Source organism: Crotalus tigris, unplaced genomic scaffold (genome assembly GCF_016545835.1).
Source record: "Crotalus tigris isolate CLP2741 ecotype Arizona unplaced genomic scaffold, ASM1654583v1 scf7180000017754.2947050, whole genome shotgun sequence".
In the NCBI taxonomy this organism is placed as follows: domain Eukaryota; kingdom Metazoa; phylum Chordata; class Lepidosauria; order Squamata; family Viperidae; genus Crotalus; species Crotalus tigris.
In genome coordinates this window covers 1,717,659-1,740,915 of record NW_024096616.1, presented here as the reverse complement: position 1 = coordinate 1,740,915, position 23,257 = coordinate 1,717,659, and the positions used below count along the sequence as shown (strand labels likewise).

At 39.8% G+C, this 23,257-nt stretch overlaps 1 protein-coding gene across 6 annotated transcripts in view; it reads left to right on the top strand.

Annotated features, from left to right (window-relative positions):
- Nucleotides 1–23,257, top strand: part of CAMK2A (calcium/calmodulin dependent protein kinase II alpha) — a 169,067-nt gene that overhangs the window by 21,740 nt on the left and 124,070 nt on the right. For all 6 annotated transcript variants that reach the window (XR_005556408.1, XM_039340881.1, XM_039340879.1 and 3 more), the window contains exon 2: nucleotides 14,288–14,382. Coding sequence is in view for 5 of the 6 variants with exons in the window: in XM_039340881.1 (XP_039196815.1) it covers nucleotides 14,288–14,382 (95 nt within the window). In the remaining variant the exon portion in view is untranslated. The remainder of the gene's footprint in view (nucleotides 1–14,287; nucleotides 14,383–23,257) is intronic.

Below are 23,257 nucleotides of genomic sequence, written 5' to 3'. Positions count from 1 at the left end.
GATTACTGATTATTACTGTTTTTCTGTATTGAATAGATTTGGAATAAATATGTCTTGGTAGAACGGAGAATGACTGTTAGCTGGCAAAGCGGATGTTCTGCATATGGCTGTCCAGGATCAGGACCATGGTTTGATAATTAAAATAGAACCTGAGAGAGCCAAAGGTATACTGAGATCCCAGAAAGACAATACTGCAAACTACTGTAAAACATGAATCTATAACTCTAACCTATTGCTAGGTGTCTGAAAGTACAGCTAGTCCTGGACTTACGACCGATTCCTTTGTGATCATTTAAAGTTATGACGTACCCCCTCCCCAAAGGCACTGTTTCAAAGTTCAAACACTGTTCCTCTCCCCATGACCACATTTCGGGCACTCAGCAACTGGCTTGCATTTACAGTTGCAGCCACCACATAGTCATGTGATCACAGCTTACAACAGCTGTGCCGGAAGCCAGTGTTTTCTTCCATTTTTTTGGGCAAAACCCAGCCTGTAGCAAACAATAGGTTTGCTTAACAACTGCCACATTTGCTTAAGAGGTCATTAAAAAAGGTCATAAAAAATAGTCCGTTCATGTGGTGACCATCTTAATGACCATTATGCTTTACAACCAAAATTGCCATACTCAGGTATGGTCATAAATCATCTGTATTATAGGTCCTGTATTATAGTAGCTCACTTCTACTTTGTCCAGAAAGTGTTGTATTGACTTCTGGAAATATTAATGGCCAGCACCTTAGAATAACTAATATTTAAATTTACACTTTTACTAAGGTGACCAACCGTCCTCCTTTTGGGAGGACAGTCCTCCTTTTGTGAGTTCTGTCCTCCCTCGAAAATATCCTCCTAAATGTCCTCTTTCTCTATATTTGAAGACTTATCTGCAGGGCTTTTTTTCCCTCATAGAACGCCCAGAAGGCATTCCGGGACCTTTTTTTGATGTTTTTTTTCAACTTTTGCCTGAGCTGTGCTACTCCCCCTATTGGCTTTCGAAAGCCAATAGGAATTGCTGCTGAGCGCGCCAAAACACCCAGGCGGCAAACTTTGCACGTGCAAGTTGCAGGAACTTTGCACCCCTCACTGCTACCCAACTACACCATCTCTTACTTAGTTCTGCAGATAGCTGGAGGAGACTGGAGTGGTAAGTTTCTCTTGATCTTCCCTATTCGGTTCTACATGGGGATGCACAGGGTAGATGGTGGTGCTGGGGGGTGGCTGCAGGGCCAGAGCCAACGCGGCTGGTGCTTTGTGAGCCACGGGGCCGGCTCTATGGGGATGCGCAGGGTGGGCAGTGGTGCTGGGGTGTGGCTGGGGGGACAGCTGCAGGGCCGGAGCCGGAGCAGCTGGTGCTTTGCCTTTGCGAGCCATGGGGCCGGCTCTATGGGGATGCGCAGGGTGGGCGGCAGTGCTGGGGGGCAGCTGGGGGGAGCGGCAGCTGCAGGACCGGAGCTGGCGCGGCTGGTGCTTTGCCTTTGCGAGCCGTGGGGCCGGTTCTACGGGGATGCGCAGGGTGGGTGGTGGTGCTGGGGGGCGGCTCAGGGCCGGAGCTGGCTCGGCTGGTGCTTTGTGAGCTGTGGGGTCAGCTCTCCTCGGCAGGGCAGCGGTGCTGGCGGGGCGGCTGTGGGTGGGGGCGCGGCGGGCAGTTGACCTTCCATGGGCCACGCCAGCTGGTATCTACACAGTGCTGACCTGCGCTGTCACCACATCACCCTGCGCATCTATGTGGCCATCCTGGAGCGCCTAGCTCACAACACCTGCCTCTGCTGCCCACCCTCGCGCTGTCAGCCGTGTAGATTTTTGGACAAGTGAGAAATTGAGATTGAATGTTGATACTCTAGCTGCAGCACTTGCCGTAAAATTCAATATGAAGGACATTTCTTGTTCAGATATTTCCAATATATTGTTAGAAGATGATACATTGACAAAAAATATTCATTCAATGGAAAAGTACTCATTTAAATAATTAATAGGCATGTAAGCATAATTACAATATAAAATGTTATTGTTACAAATGTTTTTTATTATGCATTGATCATATTATAGTGTATTCTGTATTATTGTTGCAATAAATACAATGTTTCTTTTATTTACGATATTTTTTTCTTCAATTTATTCGTTTCCTCCTTTTTGTTGTAAAAAAGTTGGTCACCTTACTTTTACACTTTACACTTTTTAAACTTGTTTTTCAGTTTTTGTTTCCATTAAATAAGACTTCTTGTAAGCAAGCAGTGTTTCTACAACTGCATGGTTTCTGTCCTAACTAATACAGCTACTGTCTTTCTTTACCATTTCCTAACTGAGACCCATTAATTTTTTTTCAGAATAAAAACCCCACTGTGAATGACCATTTTTATTTGGTTTACTTCAACTTTTGGAGGGAGATAAGGAGAGGTTCTCAAAGTTTTAATGCACTCAGAAGATGTAGAGATGGCCAAAATATATTTTGGGAGTCAAAAGCAGGCTGTGAGACCAATTGCTACCCCAGTTTAGATGAAGCAGAAAGAATAACTTAGATTATACCCAACTAACAGGTTCCCTGGTTCTATACAACATTTGATGTAGTGGTTAAGGCACCAGGCTAGAAAGCAGGAGATTGTGAGTTCTAGTTTCACCTTAGACATAAATCCAACTGGGTGACCTTAGGCCAGTCACTATCTCTCTCAGCCCTAGGAAGGAAGCACAGGTAAACCACTTCCAAAATCTTGCCAAGAAAACTGCAGGCTTATCATTGTCTCAAATGCACAATAAATAATAAATCCTATCAGCCCCAATTACAGATGAAAGATCAAGGTGCATATTATAAGGAAGAAAGTGCGTATTAAAAATGTTAATGATAAGAATACCTTAAACAAAAATATTATTAAAAAAAGCAAGAAAAAGAGAAATCTATGTCTTAAGATGCACCCATAAGTAAATCTGCATTATTTGCTTTAATGTAAAATATTTTTAAGACAAATTGTCTCTTGCCTATTAGGGGAATATAAGCAAGTGTAAGCAACTAGGAAAATGAAAACAGTCACATTTATAGCATTTATGGAAAGTATACTGCTGGAAGTCAACCAGAGGCCTATTATAGCTGTGTCAGACTATGAACCATCAATACAGTTAGCCACAAAGGGAATAGTGTCCACTAATTGAATAGAGGCCACCAAATACGGGAGACCAAGTTAAAAAAAAAAAGATCCCCCCCCATTGAATTAATCAAAGTATTATAATTGCATTCCATATAATTAACTATTCCTTTCTTAACATTCACAAAGAATAACTGAGGTATGCTGGAAGCTATATCAAGCACTTGAAGGACTTACAACATTCCTGTGGTATTCTTATCTTCACTTAGCAATAATGTTGTATGTTTTCCCATACACAGAATGAACAACTTAAAGGACCTAAATTCCATGAAATTTAATTGCACAATTTTTCAGTCGGACATACCTTTATGTTTTTGAAGGGTATGTGTTGATGTAGCATGGAGGGAAGTTGGATGTCAGAAGTGTCTTAGCCATTCTCTGCTTATATTCATTTTGGGGTGGACTTTTCCTAGCAGAAAAGTTGACAACAGAAGCTTGCCTGGTGTAATCTGGCTGTGGGGACTTTTGCCAGTGGCAAGTGGGAGGCTGCAGACTTCTCCTTAAGTTGCTGTATCACTGCTAAGCATTCTGCCTTTGAAAACTTTCTCATGTGTGCTTCTCCAAACAGTCTCAAATCACCAATGAATGCAAATTATAAGAAAGAAGAAAGGAGCCAAGTGAAATTTGAATTTAGATATTTTTCAGTATAGGTTTGCCATTAGTGCTGCACATTTAGGATATACAACCCGCTATTAAAACCCGGCACCCTCAGCTTTAAAAAACAGGGAGCCAACTTGTGAATTAGTCTTGGGGTGCTAGTTGCTTCAGAGCCACAAGATTCCTGATGCAAAGTTTACTTTCAAGCACTGGTATAACCAGTCTCTGTGAAGGCAGCATGTGTGGCCAATGTTGGGGAGAAGTTGCAGGTCGGTGAGAAAGAAAGAAAATGATATTGGGAAATGAGGAAAGAGATAATATATGTGGTGGGAGAATTGGAAGGGGGCAAGACTGCGTATACTGTAGATAAATGGTAGAAAGAGAAAGAGAAGGTGATAGTTGGGTAGAAGAAAGCAGATGGATGGTAGAAGTTTGGAGAAGATAGAACCAAGTGGATGAATGAAGAGGAAGTATATATAGAATGGGTGGGGAAGAAAGAATACAGCAGGTGGGTGTGGAAAAAAGCCTACATGAAGGTTGGTAAGAAAGGGCATGATGGGTAGAGTCTGTTGTAAATGAATGCTTCAGAGAACATGAAGTATGGGGAGGGGAAGATGAAGAGAATATTACAGCAGTGGTTCATTTTCTATATTTTATTTATATCCCACCTTTATTAGGGTTACCTGCCTGAGCAGGGGGTTGGACTTGATGACCTCCAAGGTCCTTTCCAACATTGTTGTTGTTATTATTATTATTATTATTATTATTATTATGGATCATCGCACAGTCAGTCAGATGTTCAGACTGGATTTTGCATTTTGTCTACCTATTGAGTCCTTACCTAGGACCTGGGATAGGCAGATGTGGATGTTTGATGGTATTACAGATATAGTCACAGGATGGAAGCAGTTCCTAGTAAGGCCGCCTTTTGCAATTGACTAATAGCGAATTTGCAATGCCAATGGTGTTCAAATGGTGCTCCAGTTGTTTTGGGATTGCACCCAAGGAGCCTATTACTATTGGTACTATCCTTGCTTGCTTTTGCCATAGTCTTTCTATTTCTATTTGTAGGTCTTTGTATTTTGTTATCTTCTCCAGTTCTTTCTCATCTATTCTGCTGTCTCCAGGCACTGCCGTGTCCACTATCCAGACTTTTTTGTCTTTCTTATCGACAATTGTTAAGTCTGGGGTGTTATGTTGCAGGTGCTTGTCTATTTGAATTCTGAAGTCCCAGAACAGTTTAATTTTATCATTTTCTATGACTTTCTCTATTTTATGATTCCACCAGTTTTTGCTTACAGGCAAATGATATTTTTTGCAGATCTTCCAATGCATCATTGTTGCTACTTTGTTGTTGTTGTTGTTGTTGTTGTTAACAACGCAAGCCAGTGAACATATCTAATACTCCTTCCTCCTCCCATTTTTCCCATAACACCAATCCCGTAAAATGGCTTTCATGACGAGGAGGGATTAGAACTCACAGGCTCCTGCTTTCTAGTCTGTTGCCTTCACCACTAGACCACATGTATATTATATTATTATCATATATTATATGAATATTATAATAATACCATATATTATTATATGAATATTTTATACAAATAATTTGCTAGGCACCAGTCAAGGTGTCAGACCTGCCATCACACCGCTTCATTCCTGCTTTGCTTTCATTCCTGCTTTGCCGTAATAAATTGTGGGGAGGGGGGGAATAGAGGGATATAGGGAGGGGGGGATGACAGGAGCCAGAGGTGCCAAGCAGAGATAATGGTTGAATGATCCAAGGACACAAACATAGGAACGGAATGCGAATGGCCATCAAAGAGGTGCCAAACTTTAGAATTGTTACCAAAACAACTAATTTGAACCTCATGGGATACAAACAGGATGGGGGGGAGGGCCTGGTTGAAGGGAAAAATACTGGGTTTCTGTGAAAATTCTCAGATCTTTGCTTATGCTGTAACCACTTTTAGTAAAAGTATACCTTTCGCTACAAATGGAGACGAGGGTTTTTCTTTCCTAAATGCCCGAGCTGGGACAAGCAGGTCTTTTTTTGTCATAGGACACCCAGAACGGAGTTCTGGCACCTTTTTGGGATGGAACCTTGTAAGGTAGGCAAGGCGGGTTGTATGATGTGTGTGAGTTCTGGCACCTTTTTTTTTTTTTTTTTTTTACAAAAAAAGCACTGGGGACAAGCCTGACACAGGTGATTTCCTTCCCCCCCCCACACATGTCACTAACCTCTGATAAGTAGTTTAGTGATAACATCCTTGCCTTCCTTCCTCTATTCAGTAAATTATTAATAACTTCTCAGTGACTGCTCTCAGCTTTCCCAGAATTCATAAATAACACATCCCCAAATCTGATTCAGCTGAATAGGCTCAGCTGAGCATTGTCCCTCTTCTAGAGTTGATCAGAGCACTTCTCTCTGCTCAGGTCAGCCTGAGGAAGGAAATCACCAGCTTTCTGACTAAAAGTAGCAGGCTATACAGATAAGGACTGAAAGATCACTTGGCAATTCAACTCAACTTTTCTCCCAAGAGTCAGTACACTTGTAGCACCTTACAGTGACAAATGTATCTGGGAGCTTCTGGGAAAAGACGTGTTTCCTAGAAAACAAGGAACGAAGTGTAAGCACTAAAAAGGAGAAAGAAAAAAAGAGAATGCACTGGAATCCCCAGTGAAGATTTGTTTTTGTTTTTTTTTAAAACTATATTAGTCAGGTCTGGCAGGTTTTGGCTTGATGCCCCTTTCAAGGAACTTAAAGACATGAAAATATTGTAGTAAATATTAAAACATTTGCAATGCAGCAAATAGATGAAAATGCTCACTTGCTTTTCAAGTACAATGACTTAAAAACATCTGCATTATTACATAACTGCATTCAGAAACATTCTAAAAACAGTCAAATACATTTTGAAATCGTTTGATCTCTCTAAATCTAAAAAAAGGGCATATGATGTCAAAAAGAGCTAATACATATTCACCCTATCAAAAATAAAAGCCAAAACATTACAAAACCACTTTTGTTATTCATTGGCATTCTTTCAAACAAGCATAGTGTCATTGATTATATAAGGTACAGTTTATAGCCCTTGTAAAATTCACTTATCTTTCATGAAAAAGACTTTCGATCTCAAAAATATGGTATGTTTATGTCAATTTCTTTTTTCTTTTTAAAAAATAACCTACTTGTCAGGGGTTAGTGATAACATCCTTGCTCACCAAACTGTGGACTCATAGTGAAAAAAGTACTCTTGTATATATTGACATATTTCTGATCTATCTAAAAAAAACACCCTCCTGAACATCTTGGCAACTGTGCTTTCCACTTAAATAATATAGTCAAAACATAAAAAGCTATATTAACAACAGATATAGCCCATATCTTTCTAAAAAGGTGGTTGTGACCTACTGCATTGAAATCTGAAGATAAAATTGTTAGAAAAAGAGTAGCTGTTATAAAATGAGGCTATAATAAGTTATATGTATTTCCAGCTAGCACTGATGCATTCTTAAATGAAAGATTTAAGGAATAAAAATATGTTTGGTAAAAAGTGAAGTAATGAATGGGGGAAGTGAGTGGGAGGGGGATCAGGGTGAGACAAATGGAGAAGCAGAAGAGAGATGCAAATGGGAAGAGAAAATGAGAGAGCGATGAAAACAAAACAAAAAAGCTGTAAAAAGCAATTATTAAATCAAGGAAAGATACTAGATGTCTTCATTCATTCCTGTTTAGTGTCAGGATCCATTTAATCTTTCTTCTTAATAAGGAGATTACACAATTGTTCTTATTTTGTTCCATGGGCCTAAAGTGTAAATCTGACATTGGATTTTATTTTCTGTATAAAGTGGTTGACTTAAAGGAATTAATAAGAATCCCACAGAATATGAGCGGATGTTATTCATTCCTAAATTATGTAATTTTGATTTGATTTGGTTTCTTTGAGGAGGCATGAAATAAATTAAGCAAAATAAGCAAGCATATGCAAATCTTCTTAATTAGACACAAGCTATCAAGCTCACAGACTGCAAATTGGGGTGCAGAATATGGTGTTTGATGTTGTCCCACAAGCTTGTGACTCAGATCTGTAAACATATCCTTAGACAACTGCTGTGTTTGTTTGTTCATACAATTTTTTATGGCTACTCAATTCACCAGTTATGACTCTGGGCAATGAACGTAGGTTTTAAAAGATAAAAAAAAGTAAGCACAAAACCCACAAAAATGAAGTATAAAACAGCTCAAAATGAGGTGGATGGATGGAAAGGAAAGTATAATGTGTACAACAACCCAAACCATTCATCTGTTGGGCTCACCCAATGTCCTGTACTAGGGCTGGGCAGCGGAGAGGGTGTGGAACTGGTTTTTCAAGCTTTATGGAACAATATCAAGGTTGGGACCAACTGAGTATCAGGACTATGCTATTCTCAAAGGCAGATTTCATGAAACAAAAGGCATGTGTTTTAAGTCCCACTAAGTAACATTGTCTTACAGAGGAAATCTAAAACATTCCCTATGTGTTGGATGTCATGGGATGGGCAGACACAACTGAAGATAAGCTGTCTTGCAAATAGCTCTGCCCTGAGTCATGCAGGATTTTATGGGTGTCAAGAAGCACTTTGAATTGTATCCAACATCTACAGGAAGGCAGTGAAGTCACAAAATAATAGTGTCCCATGAATATACAATGATGTGCCCACAACTATCTATTGTTTTACATTCCAGACCAACTGTAGTATTTGAAGCTAGAGGGACAGATAACCTAGGTATGAAAGACCGCAAGCAGCACTTCCTAACCCTGGAATGGTTGCAACTAGTATATAAGATGAGTTGTGTAGAAGTCCTCCAGCCACCTGCTCTTCAAGCATAGTCTAGAAGTAAAGATGGAGAAACTTCAGATGCCAGGGATCCCATTACAAGGATCTATAATAGGCTGTGAAGATAACATTGAGAGACTGGAGGAACAGCTGCAGCTTAGACAATGGTCTCATAAGAGAAATCTGAATTGAAGCAGAAATAGAGATGGAAAGCATTTCAAACCTGCATGTCCATAGTTCTCTGGAATGTAAAGATGGGAGAAGGGGAAGGATTTTTAAAATCCTATAATTATAAAGGCAGTATTTATTTATTTATTTATTTATTTAATAAAATACATTTATACATTTATAGACTCCTGACCACTTTGAATGGGGTTCCCTAGCCCAGTGACAAAGCCATGTCTTCAAGGCCTTGCAAAAGAGCAACAAAGTGAAGAGCCATCTTATCTCTAGGGAATGATATTCTGAAGGGGAGAACCAGCATAGAGAAGGCCTTTTCCTAGGTTTCACCAGATGTACTTCCTTGATCGTTGGGACCTGCAATGTGCCCTGCCTTCCTAGTCCTAGTGGGCTGGGTAGATGTAATTTCTTGGATTTACATGAAGAGCTGACAACCCTAAACAAACCTAAAACCCACAGCTGGGTTGAGCCAAAGCCTACTATATTCGTCCCCATCCAGATACTGGAAATGAAAGTTGATGCCACACTTCAGTGGTCCTTGATAGAGATGTATATCATAAGTATATGATAATACTTAATCTTGTACTTATGTATAACCTCATCCAACATGGGAAAGGAGAGCATAGAGCCCCAAGGAACCCTGCAAAACAGGGATTTAGTGCTAGTTCAGCCCTTCTTACCAACACCAGCTAACTCCAAAGGAAGGAGAACCACCACAAAATTATGCCCCCAACTCCTAACCCCTAAAGCTGATCCAGAAAGGTAAGACAATCAGTAATACTAAAGATCACTGAAATGGCCAAAGGACATCTGTACATGCAATCAGTGTAATTTCTTTACTACATCCCAGCCCAATACCCACTGAAAAGGGTCCACATAATATTTCTCCCAATGTCCCTGTGAGCTATATAATGACCTTCTCAACAAGCTACCTTAAAAAGAGAAGGTTAGAGACAGAACAAAGTATTGTCCAGAGCAGTGGGACCCAGAGATGGCCTTCGGAGTAAGGTAATGTACCATTGACTTTGATATTGAGCTGGTATCTATCAGATGTCTGGAAGAGACCAATTGTATTTTCCAAAATCAGGCTTTTTTGGAACACAAACAAAGGGAAGAAGTGAGGTTAATAATGCTAGAGCATTAGAGTTAGGGTTAGGGGGTGGTAAGGGGCTATAAGCAACTTGGATGGATCTCTGTGTTTTGACAAATGTTTTCACTCAGCCTGTTCAACTAAAATGGATGCATTGTCAAACCAGCTTTAGGCTTGGTCCTCATTTTGCCTCTAGTGCAGTGGGTCTGTAATCTGAGAACTGCTGACTATATATAGATTACAATGTGATGACTAAAACATACAGCATAATTTACTTTTTACTCAATCCTAATTGCAGATTTGTTCATTTATCATTTAGGGGTGTATGGTACTGCAAGGTTAGAGACCCTCAACCCCAAAGTGTTCTCTACCCAACCTGATACTATTGCTGTTTTCAGTGAAACATATCTGAAATCATTTGACATATTGTCCAGTGGAGGACTACTCAGCAGAAAGAATGACATGAGCATGAATCTGGAGTCATAAGTTTGTAATCCAGCTGATGGATGAAAGATTCAGAAAGGAAGAGCCCAAGATTTGCATTAGGAACTTCTGGAGAACAGATCAAACAAGTCAAAGTGATGCCTCTAGTTGTGTGATTGAAGCCCTATTCATTTTTTACATAGAACATACATGCAACACACACAGAAGAAGGGTGAGTTGTTTCCTCTGCAGGCAACTATCTTATATTTACAGCACCCTTAGGACTCTGGAAACAATTTACTTATCGTGAGGACAGATAAATTAGATTAAAGGAGAACTGGAAGAATGTTGGGCATTTCATAACCTTGGCGAAGTTTCGTTTTGTGTTTCTTTCAATAGAACATTTCCACAGAAAACTCAAAGTTTGATTTTTCTTTGCAGCTTGACAGGCTTCTATCCTACATTCAAGAAATAATTGGAAACCAAACAGTTCTTTGAGGAAACTCATAAAATGGCAACAGAACTGTATTATCCAGAAACAATAGTGTAATTTTATTTTTATCATTGTGTGGGTAGATAGAGTCACCATATTTTATAACCTTTTCTGAGAAAGCCGAAGTAGTGTGGATTTTTCAAAATCCAAATTGGCACCATTCTTTCTTTCATTAAAATGCATTAGAAGCGGCACATATTGCCATTTGTGCTGGGAAACATTTGATAAGACAGAAGGTATTGAATGCTTTCCATCAGTGGAAAAAGTCACCATTGAGGGTGGGGTGGGGAAAAGACAATGTAAAATAATCTGAATGTGCCAAATGTTTGATGGCAGGAAAGGAACTGTTGATTTCTCTAATAGGAAGATTCTTTTCCTTGGGTTTTTCACATTATATTTTCTCCTTCAAATGTCATTTTAGTGCAAATATATCCCTGGCTGGATCAAATACATGTTGGTCATATCAGGTTAGAAAGACATCCCTAATATCTGTACTCAGGAAGTCCTCACTTCGGTTTCAAGGCATTGCCACAGTGTGTGAAGAATTCAGATAGAAATCATCCCTCTTGATGCATTTGGTTCTGTTTGAGAAAGCTATTTTTTCCGATATATTTCAATGTTATGGTGTAAATTTTCTTGGAGAAAGAGGAAGATATTGCTGTGATCCTTATATAAACAGCAGTTTCCTGTCAATTTCCTGTCTCAAGTTTCCCCACCTGTGAATAGCATCTGGCATTTGGAAAAAAACATTATATTTGTGAAGTCTTTTCATGGTGCCTATTAAGGATCTCCTGGCTATTTCTTAACAATCCATTAAAATGGGATCTCAAATGGGATATTTCTAGGGATATTAAGATGATGGCAGCTGGAGCTTCAGCCATGCTGCTCTGAGCACTACTGCAGAATTGTATCTCCAAATTTCCTGAAACATTTAATTCCCATATGAAAGAAGTCACTATTTTTTTCAGGGAGCTTCATAACTTCTTTCCAATTTCTTCTGGGGGTACTTTTGAGCTAGCTTTATTATAGGGACACAAATGACCCAGAAGGAATGAGAAGATGAGCAAAACAGACTATTAAGAACAAGGGTAGAGAAGAAAGACAGAAATAGAGATGACAGAGATGACATAGAGATAGACGGTAGATACCGTAAATAGTTTGTGTGCTTGCATGGTAATCGATGGATCAATAGAAATGTATAGAATGTAAACAAGTGTATAGGGTGTGTGTGAAGAGTAGAGAGAGATTATGTTCAAGGATGATCCTAAAAGTGATATAAATTGGCATTTTGTTTTTCTATGGGTAATCAAATAATAAGCTTATCATTTCTTCAGTAGCAACATTGCCTTGTCTTGAGTGTTATGGGCAAGCTGCGTGTTTCTGATTTCCTTCCTCTACAAGGTGGAATCAAATATGTGCTTGGTATTTGAAATTCAAACTCAGTTTTCGCTTTTAACTTAATTTTGGAAGGCAAATGGGCTTTCTTTCGTGCTTAAACAGATATCAACAGGAGCCATTTTAAGATTAGCCAAGCTCCCCAGAGCAAACACTTTGCTCTTATATCTCTCTTCTCTGCTTCATCAGGTGTTGTATGACAAGTAAAATGCCCCTCTGTCTATAATTAATTAGACAAATTTTTATAAATATCTACTGCAATTTGTGGTTCTTCAAATTTGGTACTTGGAGGGCTTTAAAGGGGAATTTGGTTATTGATAGTTACTGTTCATGAATTATAGATCAATTCCAGAATTGGATCCAGAATGCTCTAAAATCTTTAGTAAATAAAAGGAGAATTACTGCACATGATCCAGCACTACACACCTTATAACAATAAAAATGTCAAAAGAAATCAAATACCTAAAGCCGAATAATAATACTACAGCAATCAAGTAAAATCAATTAAACAACATCTGTATCAAATATCAAAACATTAGATATTAGATAGAATAATGGTTGTTAGTTTAGTGTACAAGTAGCCTTCGACTTATGCCCATGATTGAGTCCCGAATTTCATTTATAAATTGTCGCCATTGTAAGTTGAGATATCAAATGACTGGTATCAAAGTTGCAACTGTTGTTTACAATGGTTGTTAAGTAAACACTGCAGTCATTAAGCAGATGCTGCAGTCATTAAACAAATCTATTTTCCCCAATGAGTGTTTTGTCAGAAAGTGGAATAAACGCTAGAAACTGGCACAAAAGCCTCAAATTGTGGTCACATGACTACAAACATCCATGAAGTGAGTTGGTTCCCATATGCCCAAGATGTGATCACAAGATCGTGGGTGTTTGTGTGGCTGTCATAACTCTGAAAATGGGTCATAAGTTGCTCTGGGGAGGTTCATTGTAATTTCAAAGAGAGTGATGGAATGTGCTGCTGGAAAATGAGTAAGGGAAATGTTTGTTGTACAAACTGCTTCCTAGGGAGGAGGCAGCACATTCCAGATATAGGCCCAAAACAAGAGAATGTGTGATCCTGAACTGGATGGGAAAGGGAAGAAAGAAAAGGATCATGACTCTCCCAGGGTATATCTATTATATTGGAAGGTTATGGCTTTAGTCTGGCAAGATTCTGTCTATTAGGTTTAAGCTAATAAAGAACTGGACTTGATTGGCTCTCACTGTGTCTTTGGGCATAGGCCTGACAATGGTCATTAAATGATTGGTCGCAAATTGAGGACTATCTAAAGTGCCAGAGAGTCAGTTTGATGTAGTGATTAAGGTACCAGGCTAGAAACTAGGGGACATAAGATCTAGTCCCATTTAAGGCATGTAACTATATGTGGAAGTTTGAGCCAATCCTCTGACTCAGCCTTAGGAAATAGGCAATGAAAAACCATTTCCAAAAATACCTTGCAAGGAAATTGCAGGGACTTGTCTAAACAGTGGCATTATTTCTTGAAGATCCCACTAGTAAGCTAGAAACACTCTTAATACAGCCTATCATGTTTGTCTTTTGATAGGGTTGTGGACTCCCATAAAGAACAGGTTCACGCAGTTGAGGTCCTCCTGGGCTCATGGTTTCTGATCAAGGAATAGGTAGAAGCCATGCCCAGGAGAGCTTTTGCCTAGTTTTGACTGGCTCTTCAGTTGTGACCTTACCTGAAATAAGATGCTCTGAGGACCATCACACATGCTCTTGTCATGTCCAAATCAGGTTATTAACATGGGGCTGCCTTGTAGGCTTTTTGACCAGTTGCAACACTACCACATTATACCACTGCAGCAGAAGCTGAAATAGTTCCCAGTGCAATTTAAAGTGTTGACTGCTACCTGTAAAGCCCTATAAGGGGTTGTCTTCTTAGCAGCATTTCTGCTTTCTGGGGCTGAAAGAACTGACTGGCCCAAGTCATCCAGCTGGCTTTGTGGCTAAGACAGGACTAGAACACCAAAATTCCTAATTTCCAGTCTGACACCTTAACGATTACACCAAACTGACTCTTGGGAAGCAGGAGGGAGATGTTGTAAAAAGAATCAGTTCTGGTTAGCAAATATGCTAGGTATACCACTGTTCAGCCAAACCTCTCACATATATTTTGTTTTCATTCCTGCAGAGGTGCTTTCTCCATTGTCAGGAGGTGTGTGAAGGTGCTGTCAGGACAAGAATATGCTGCCAAGATAATAAACACCAAAAAGCTTTCTGCTCGCGGTAAGTGCTGTCTAGCCCTAATACTACAATTCTTTTAACCTGGACTACATTACTAGTATGAACAGCATTTGTAATGCATTACCGTATTTTCTGGCATGTAAGACGACTTTCTAAAGCATGGAAATCGGCGCCGAAGTTGGGGGTCATCTTATACGCTTTCTTATATGCTGGAAATTACGGTAGTTTCTGGCATATAAGATGACTTTCTAGGCATGGAAATCGGCGCCGAAGTCAGGGGTCATCTTATACGCCGAGTCGTCCTATATGCCGGAAAATACGGTATGTATTTTATTTATTTGGGGTGCAACCTTGCTTGAAACATATTGCAAGAAAGAAGTCATACATACTGATCTATCTATATGTACCTTGCGTTCATATACACACATATTAGAAATATAGAATTATCGGACTGGAAGTGATGTTGGAGGTCTTCTAGTCCAACCCCTGCTCAAATCAGGAGCCTTATATCATACCAGTCAAATGGTTGTCCAGTCTGTTTTTGAAAACCTCCAGTGATGGAGCACCCACAAGTCCAGGAGGCAAGTTATTCCATTGATTAATTGTTGTTGCTGTCAGAAAAATTCTCCTTACCTTTCTCTCTTTCCTCCTCTCTCTTTCTCCCTCTCTCAGACACACACACACACACACACAGAGAGAGAGAGAGAGAGAGAGAGAGAGAGAGAGAGAGAGACAGACAGACAGACAGACAGACAGACAGACAGACAGACAGAGAGTATTGCTTTCATACATACCAATAGACTAATGTGCAGGACCAGAAATAAATATTTTGAGATACCTCAGAAATTAGATATTTTACAGCGTTGCCTAGAAAGTCTACTTTCTCACAACAATAGACCATGATGGAGCACACACGCAAGCAATTATATATAATTGAGAGCACTAATTCCAACCTACCTTACTCTTCTACAACCTTCTCCCCTACTTGTTCTAAACCACGTTATAAAATATTGGAGCTTTTTGTATATGTTTATGTGTGCATGTGCAGACACATCTCCAAGTCAATCCTGGCATCTGCTTGGACAAGACTACAGTTTTCTTGGCAACATTTTTTGAAGTGATTTGCCACTGGCTTCTTCCTAGGGCTGAGAGAGTCCAGCCCAAAGTCACTCAGATGACTTCATGCCTAAGGCAGGCAGGAATTCAAAGTCTCCTGATTTGTAGTCTGAAACCATCATTCCAGATTGTGTCTCAGTAACATAAAAGCAATCTCTATTTTCTGCTATGTCCCCATAATGTTGTCTTTTGCCTCATTTCCAGGCCACGAGTGACATTTAAACAACATCAGTGTTTAGTAGTAGCTTATTGATACAGATATTGATACTGTGTAAGAACAGCCTCAAGGTACATAAATATGTTAGTCTATGCCACTTGTTAGCATGAAAAAAAGTCAGATCCCTGGCAGCACTTGGGCACCAAGGTGAAAAATGCAGGATAGGAGTTAATAGGAATTAAAAACTGGGAGTTTTTAAGAAGAGACTGGGTAGCCGTTTGTCTGAAATGGTATAGGGTTTCCTGCTTGAGCAGGGGGTTGGACTAGAAGATCTCCAATGTCCCTTCCAACTTTTATTATTATTATTATTATTATTATTATTATTATTATTATTATTATTGTTGTTGTTGTTGTTGTTGTTTATTTAGAAAAAAATGATACTAGCACACCTTAAAAAAAGCATGGACATTTATTCCTAGCTTTTCCAAGCATATAACTTTTTTGTATGCTTTTTCCAAAAAATATTTTGCTTTTATCATTTGGAAAACAAATTACTGCCCTTTGTACCATCGTAGAATCAATACCAGGAAACTGCTTTTCATTGTTGAAGAGTAGCATGTGTCAAAGGCTGCATTTGCACAGAATAGAGATGGGATGAGCATTAAAATCAAATTTGCATTCATTTCATTCACATTGTCACTTCTTTCATTTAAATGCAGAAAATTTGACTGTTATCCAATCATGTATTTAATTTTTTTCTTGGGCACACAATTTATTCATCTAATTTATTTGTTAGATTTTTTATCAGTACTAATAGCAATAGGTGCTTTGGGTGCAATTCCAAAAGATCTGGAACACCCCTCAAACACCGTCGGCATTGACAAAATCATTAGTCAATTGCAAAAGGAAGCTTTACTTGGAACAATTTGCATCCTGCAACAGTACCTTTAACACCATCAGACAATAACATCTGCCTATCCCAGGTTCTTGGGAAGGATTCAATAGGTGGACAAAAATGCAAGATTCAATATAAACATCTGGCTGACCAGCTACAATAATAACATCCTGCAATGGGTAGATGTTATAAGTATTGACCTTTAATATTATTAAATTTTTCTTCCATACCTAGATCGAACTTTAAACTGCCAGAATGAAGCCATCTTCTTGGCTTCGTTGTTGGTCAAAAAAAGTCATTATTGGTACATTTTCTGGGTAGTACCCAACATACGACCAAATGGGCTGGGCTCTGTGTCTTTCCATATTCACATAGCACAAGGGTAGGCAACCTTGGCTCTTTTATGATTTGTGGACTTCAACTTCCAGAATTCCTGAGTCAGCATGGCTGGTTGAGGAATTCTGGCTATTGAAGTCCACAAGTCATAAAAGAGCCAAGGTTGCCTACCCCTGACATAGCTGTTGATATGCATTAAGAGCCTCCACTTGAGTGTATTGCTTTTACATTTAGGCACTGCAACTCTCAGTCCTATTCAAGGTCCTCTGGGCAGCAAAAGTGAGGTCAGCTCCTTTAGCCATAATCCTCCTTTAATATTATTTCTTGCTCTATGGTTTCCTCCCTCCATCTTTTAATTTGATTTTGTTCTTGTGTATTCTCAAGAATGTTTGTTCTTGCCATAAAGCTGAGTTGGCAGGTTTGGAGCATATGTCTGTCCAGAGGATTTTATTAAATAACCTCTACCTATTCTGGGTCATTGGGAAGGTGGACAAATATGCCAAATCTATTCTAAACAACTGGCTGATTAGCCACCAAAAGACTGCTTCACTGATGGGACCTAGCCATGTTAGTAGAAACCATTGGGGATAGGTGATTCCAAAAATAGTCTGGCCTATTTCCATGTAGGGCCATAAAAGTGATAACCAGCAATTTTAATTGCAGTCAGAAGGCACTGGGAACTAAGGCAGCTCACATAACAGCAAAGTTAGATGGATGCACTTTGGTATGCTCAATACGACATATCCCACTGCATTCTAGACCAACGGAAGTTCTGAATGTTCTTCAAAAACAGTGCTGTGTAAAGTGTGTTGCAGTAGTTCAAATGAGAAGTAATAAAGCCATGAGGAATGTGAACAATGCCTCCCAACCTAGAAAAAGGCACAACTATTGCAAAAAACTGTAATTGCATGGAGGCCCTTCCAGTTATAGTTGCCACCTGCTCAACAAGCTGTAATATGAGTGCAGAAGGACTCTAAAGGACTCCAATGAATTCTCTTTCTGGGAGTATGTTATCCCATCCAAGGTTAATGATATAAATTACTAAATGCAGTGGGCCCTAAAACCCACAGCCACTTGGTCTTGTCAGGGTTGTGCTGAAATGGCTCTTCCCATCCAGACCCACAATAGCCATCATGCACTGGGAAATCATATTGATAGTGTCACTTGGCTGGCCTTGAGAAGTGAGGAATAACCAAGTATCATCCACATACTGATGATATTCAATCAGCAGTTTTGTGTAAATATTAAATAGAATGGGAGAAAGAATTAAGACTTGTGGCATCCTACAAAGCAGAGCTCCTCTTAGCAATACCAGAACAAACTGACATTGGAGGAAGGAGGACAACCCAACTCCCAACCCTCTTAGCTATTCCAGAAGGATGTCATGATCAATGATAATGAAACGGCCCTTTGGAGAAACAAGTCCACCACCTTTTCAAGAATCTTCCCCCAAAAGGGAAGTTGGATGAAAATGATCTCTGGGACAGGGGATGGATCCAGAGATGACCTCCTGAGGAAGGGGCAGACCACCACCTTCTTTAAGCAGTGAAACCATCCCCTCCCATTACTATTGCCCTGTGGACACAAGGGGAGCCTGTTCAAGTACAGTAAAGATTTGGAAAGGACATTTTGAACTCTCTTAGAATTTCACCCACAAAGCATTTTGAAGCTATGCATAATCTAAGGTCTCAGATTACTACCTTTACTCTTAAAAAAATGGAAAATTCCTTTCCATCCTTTCTCAAAATGCCAGGGATGCTTATTTCCCTCACCCTCTTTTCTAATCTCCACCTAATTCTTGCTCCAATTTTTCCGTCCTTCACACAATTTCTCAGACAAAATCGGGCAGTTGATAAAGAGCATTTTATAAGATGCCACTATCACTGCCTCTAGTTTCTTTCTATGGCAGGTTCCATACAAGTTCTAGAGCAGTGGTTCTCAACCTGTGGGTCAGGACCCCATTTGGGGTCGAACGACCATTTCACGGGGGTCGCCAAACAACGCAGTCCACCATTTTTTTCCCCTTTTCCTTAGCTGTGCTACTCCCTTTTATTCTATTGCTTTTGAAAGCCAATAGAATAGACTCTCTTGAATAGAGTCTAATTCTATTGGCTTTCAAAAGCCAATAGGAATTGTCCAGGCTGTCTCTGCCCTGCTGAGCGCGCCAAAAGTCCCATTCTGCAAATGGTGCTGCACCAGTTGAGTAGTCCTCGATTTACGACCGGTTGAGTAGTCCTAGACTTACAACCGGTTGGGGATCACGGCATTAAAGAGGTTGAGAACCACTGTTCTAGAGCCACAAAACCTCAAGAACCTGAATGAATGTAGCCATCTATTTTAGCCAATGGGTAGGAGATTATGGATAGGAATAAAACATAAAATGCAAACACTCCTTCCTTTAAACTCCCAAAACTAAAAGCAAGCTTTGAAATATGCTTCTTTAGGGGAAGAGTTTGCAGGGTTTAAAGGATGAGAATGGGAATGGGAATACTTTGGGAAGCAAATGGCTAAAATATTCCTACCTGACTCCATTCCTAAATATTCCAAAATTAAGCCATTTGGACAGATTGGGGGTAGGTTACAGGCCAAGCTGTACCGAAATTATGTTTTAAGTCACAATATAAACCCTTTTTGATTTGAGGTTTGGCGATTGATCCCAAAAATTGAGAAGGGCTGGAGGAAGTGAGTGTGGCTAAGAGAAATAGTACAATGAATTAGGCTACCCTAAGTACTGTGCATTAGGTTAAATTAACTGAAAACAAGTAATGTATTTATTCTCTATAGCTTCAATATTTTTCCTTGGCTGTTACATTAAGTATTTCATAGGAGTTTTTGGAGCTGCATTCAAGACATGGAGAGGGAGACTTTCTGCCTTAGGGTCATGCAGAATAACTTATCCCACATTGCCTTTTCTCAATCTTTTATGGCATAAGAAACGGAAATATTTTATTCTGCGAGGGGATTAAAAACCAGTCAACTATTTAATTTTTGCTACTCCAAGGTAACTTTTTATTTGATCATGATTCAGTTCGATATCTAATTTGCTAAATCACTCAAACTTTTAAAACTATTTTGTTCTAGTGAGAATAGCCTTTGGAATCATCACTTTTCTGCCTTCTTGTCTGTGAAAATGTGCTCTTTTCTTGGTTTTTCCCATACCTTTTAAAGAAGTTAAAATGAAGGGTGTTTTCACACATCACCTCTGAATATCTACTCTAATATTCTTGATAATGTGGCAGAAAAACAAAGAACATGTGCAGTGTGAGAATAAGCATTCTGGCAGTGTAAGTTTTACATTTGCATTAGAAAGCTAGCTTTAAAGAGCTACTTTAGGTCTCAAGTATGAAAACATCCCTAGACATCTCTCCCCCCCCCCCTGCATTATAGAAATGTGCACTGACTGAAGATCTTTCCCCACTTGTCTCTAAGCACAGCACTAGCTTGTCCTTGCAAGGATTTATTCTGCAGTGACGCCTTGATACTGCTTTTGTCTTGTCTCTAATCTATGAATGCTATAAGTGGAATCTCCCATAACTTCACTTGGAGTTAAAGTAGCGTTTTTCCCCCTTATTTTGCCCCACAAGTCTCAAATGTTCTCAAGCTGTTCAGTTTCGTCACTCCTTGTCTTGGAAAAAAGTCAGCTGGCTGGCAGTGAATGGGAATGGAAGCAACCATGGCAGGAAAGAGATTGGCTAAGGGAGAGGGAAAATGACATACTAAGATAGTTTTATGATGACCTACCCTTGGATTTTATTTTGATTCAGCAGTGAGGAATCAGTCAACCGTCAGAGTTCACACCAGACATGGCAATAAATATTAATACTCCAGTTATGTAAGTCCACATTCAGAAAGTGGCTTAAAGTAGAGACACATTGTGATTAGATAAATGCTTTAGGGCGGACCAAAAAGAAGAAACATACGGAGAAGATTTGCCTACTGCAGAATGCAGAAACTGAGACTCTTGTTTGTCTGCTCTAGGCCTTTTTCTCCCACCTTTTGTGTCAAGGATTTTTTGACCAGGGTTAAAACATCTGCTCAGTGTTTACACAATAATTCATAATGGTTAGGTCTGGCCTGAGAAACGTTGGTTTAGTCCTTACACCTCCTGGTGGGATCTCAAGGAAGTTTGTCTTCCATTCCATATGCAAAAAGACTCATTTTCAATCTCTGCTATCTCCAGTTAAACACTTCTATGTCAAGCAACCATTGATTTTCTGACTGGGGTTGGTGGGAGCTGTAGTCCAATACATCCATAAAATGCCATAAGACAGGGATCTCCAAACTTGGCAACTTTAAGCATGTTGGCTGCAGAATTCTGGGAGTTGAAATCTTAAATCTTGCCAAGTTTGGAGACCCAGCTTAAGGAAAGGCAATCTAGAGAGTCACTGTCAGTCGGGGTTTTTTTAGGTAGATAAATCATTGAGATGCTTCAAAGAAGGTTTCATAGGCTTTTATCTCCTCTTGACCATTTTGCAAACTGAGAGGATAGGGCAGGGGTAGGCAACCTTGGCTCTTTTATGACTTGTGGACTTCAACTCCCAGAATTCCATGCTGGCTCAGGAATTCTGGGAGTTGAAGTCCACGAGTCATAAAAGAGCTAAGGTTGCCTACCCCTGGGATAGGGTTTCTGCATTTTCTTAAAGAACGGATGGTCAGTAAAATAAGGTGCTCCCCTAGTTATCCAAAAATCTTTCTAAACCAGTTCAGGATGGTTTATCATTGGCTCTGGAAAACAAAGCATCTATGTTTACTCATCTTATTTTTAAAAGATGAAAAACAGATTAATTTTAAGGCAGTGATAGAAACCTCTAAAGGAAAAGGGATGCAGCAGCAATGTAACAGATTTTGTTTGCCTGGAGATGAATAAGCAGAGAGAGAGAGTCATAATTCTTAGTCAAGGTGTAGTGCCTCAGGCTTCAGCTGTGTCACAGAGGATTGCCTGGAAAGCACAGCTGCCATTCAGGTGAGGGGAAACCCAAGAGACAGTGCCAGATTGTGCACAATGAACTGCAAAAGGCAGCGAAAAAAATGGAGGATAAAAAAAAACATATCTACAAGAACTGCTTCTCTCCTCCTCCCCCACCCCATCGGTGAAAGATCTAGGTTATTAACAACCACAATAATCTTTTCTTTGCACATGAACTCAGCCAAGTTTCAGACAGACCAATGAAACTGTGCAAGAGTGAAAGGAAATTCTTTAGCGTGGTGATTTTTTTTTTTTTAAAAAAAGAACCATATGGCCTTTATCTTTCTCATTGTTTGTAGACAATTTCTTGATTTGTTTTTTAAAGCAGACCCTAAAATGTACTTTGATCCCAAATCTGCCAAGCTAGGAAAGAATTGATACAGGAGGATTGATTTGGGGATGAGAAGAAGGAGCAGTGTTTCCTTACTATCAAGCACTGTTTGAGTGACTAACAACTAAAAAACATCTGCAAATTACTCATCAGACTATTGAACTGGGAAAAAGCTGTGTCGGATTAGAGTGAGAAAATAATTAAAATGTATTAGTAAAGAATTCAGGAGGCAAAGATTACCAGGTCATGTCTGCACTCAGGTAACTTATATCAAGGTAACTTTAATTTAAATAATTTATTTGCCACCTTTATTAATTTTAAGAATAATTTAAGGCAGCAAATATATCCAATACATCTTCCTCCTCCTATTTTCTGCACAGCAACAACCCTGTGAGGGCTCAAGAGAGAATGACTGGCCCAAAGTTACCCAACTGGCTTTTATGGTTAAGGCAGGATTCACAGTATTGCTTTCTAGCCTGGTGCTTTAACCACTAAACCAAACTGGGTCTCTAATTAACATAGTGAACTGGCTTGATGAGAGAAAACTCCGAAACTTGGTAGGCAGTAGATAATTTGTGAGCTAGGAACTTATGAACCCTCTCTTGATTGGCCAGAAAGGCCCAACAGAGACTCCACTTCCTTAGGGTCTTGCGAAAGAACAAAGTGGAACAACGACTGATGACCTCCTTTTACCGGTCCACCATAGAAAGCGTCCTCTCACATGCATTATGGTGTGGTAAGCTGGCTTGACAGCCGCGGATAGAAAGACACTACAGAGGGTGGTGAACACAGCACAAAACATGGTGGGCTGTCCCCTGACACCACTAGATGACATCGCTAGGGCCCGCTGCCTTAGAAGAGTGCGGAAAATCCTCAGGGACGACTCACACCCTGGTCAGCACTTCTTTACTCTCCTACCATCGGTTAGGAGATATAGAAGCATAGCCAGCCACACCAACAGGCTGAAGAACAGTTTCTACCCATGGGCTGTCAGACTCCTGAATGGGAAATAACTCCATGTACGATAGACTTGTGGGGCCGGTGTATTGTGCAATAAGTTCACATGGTGCAATAAGATTGTGTGTTTGTTGTCACTGTGAGTTGTGTTGGGGGGGG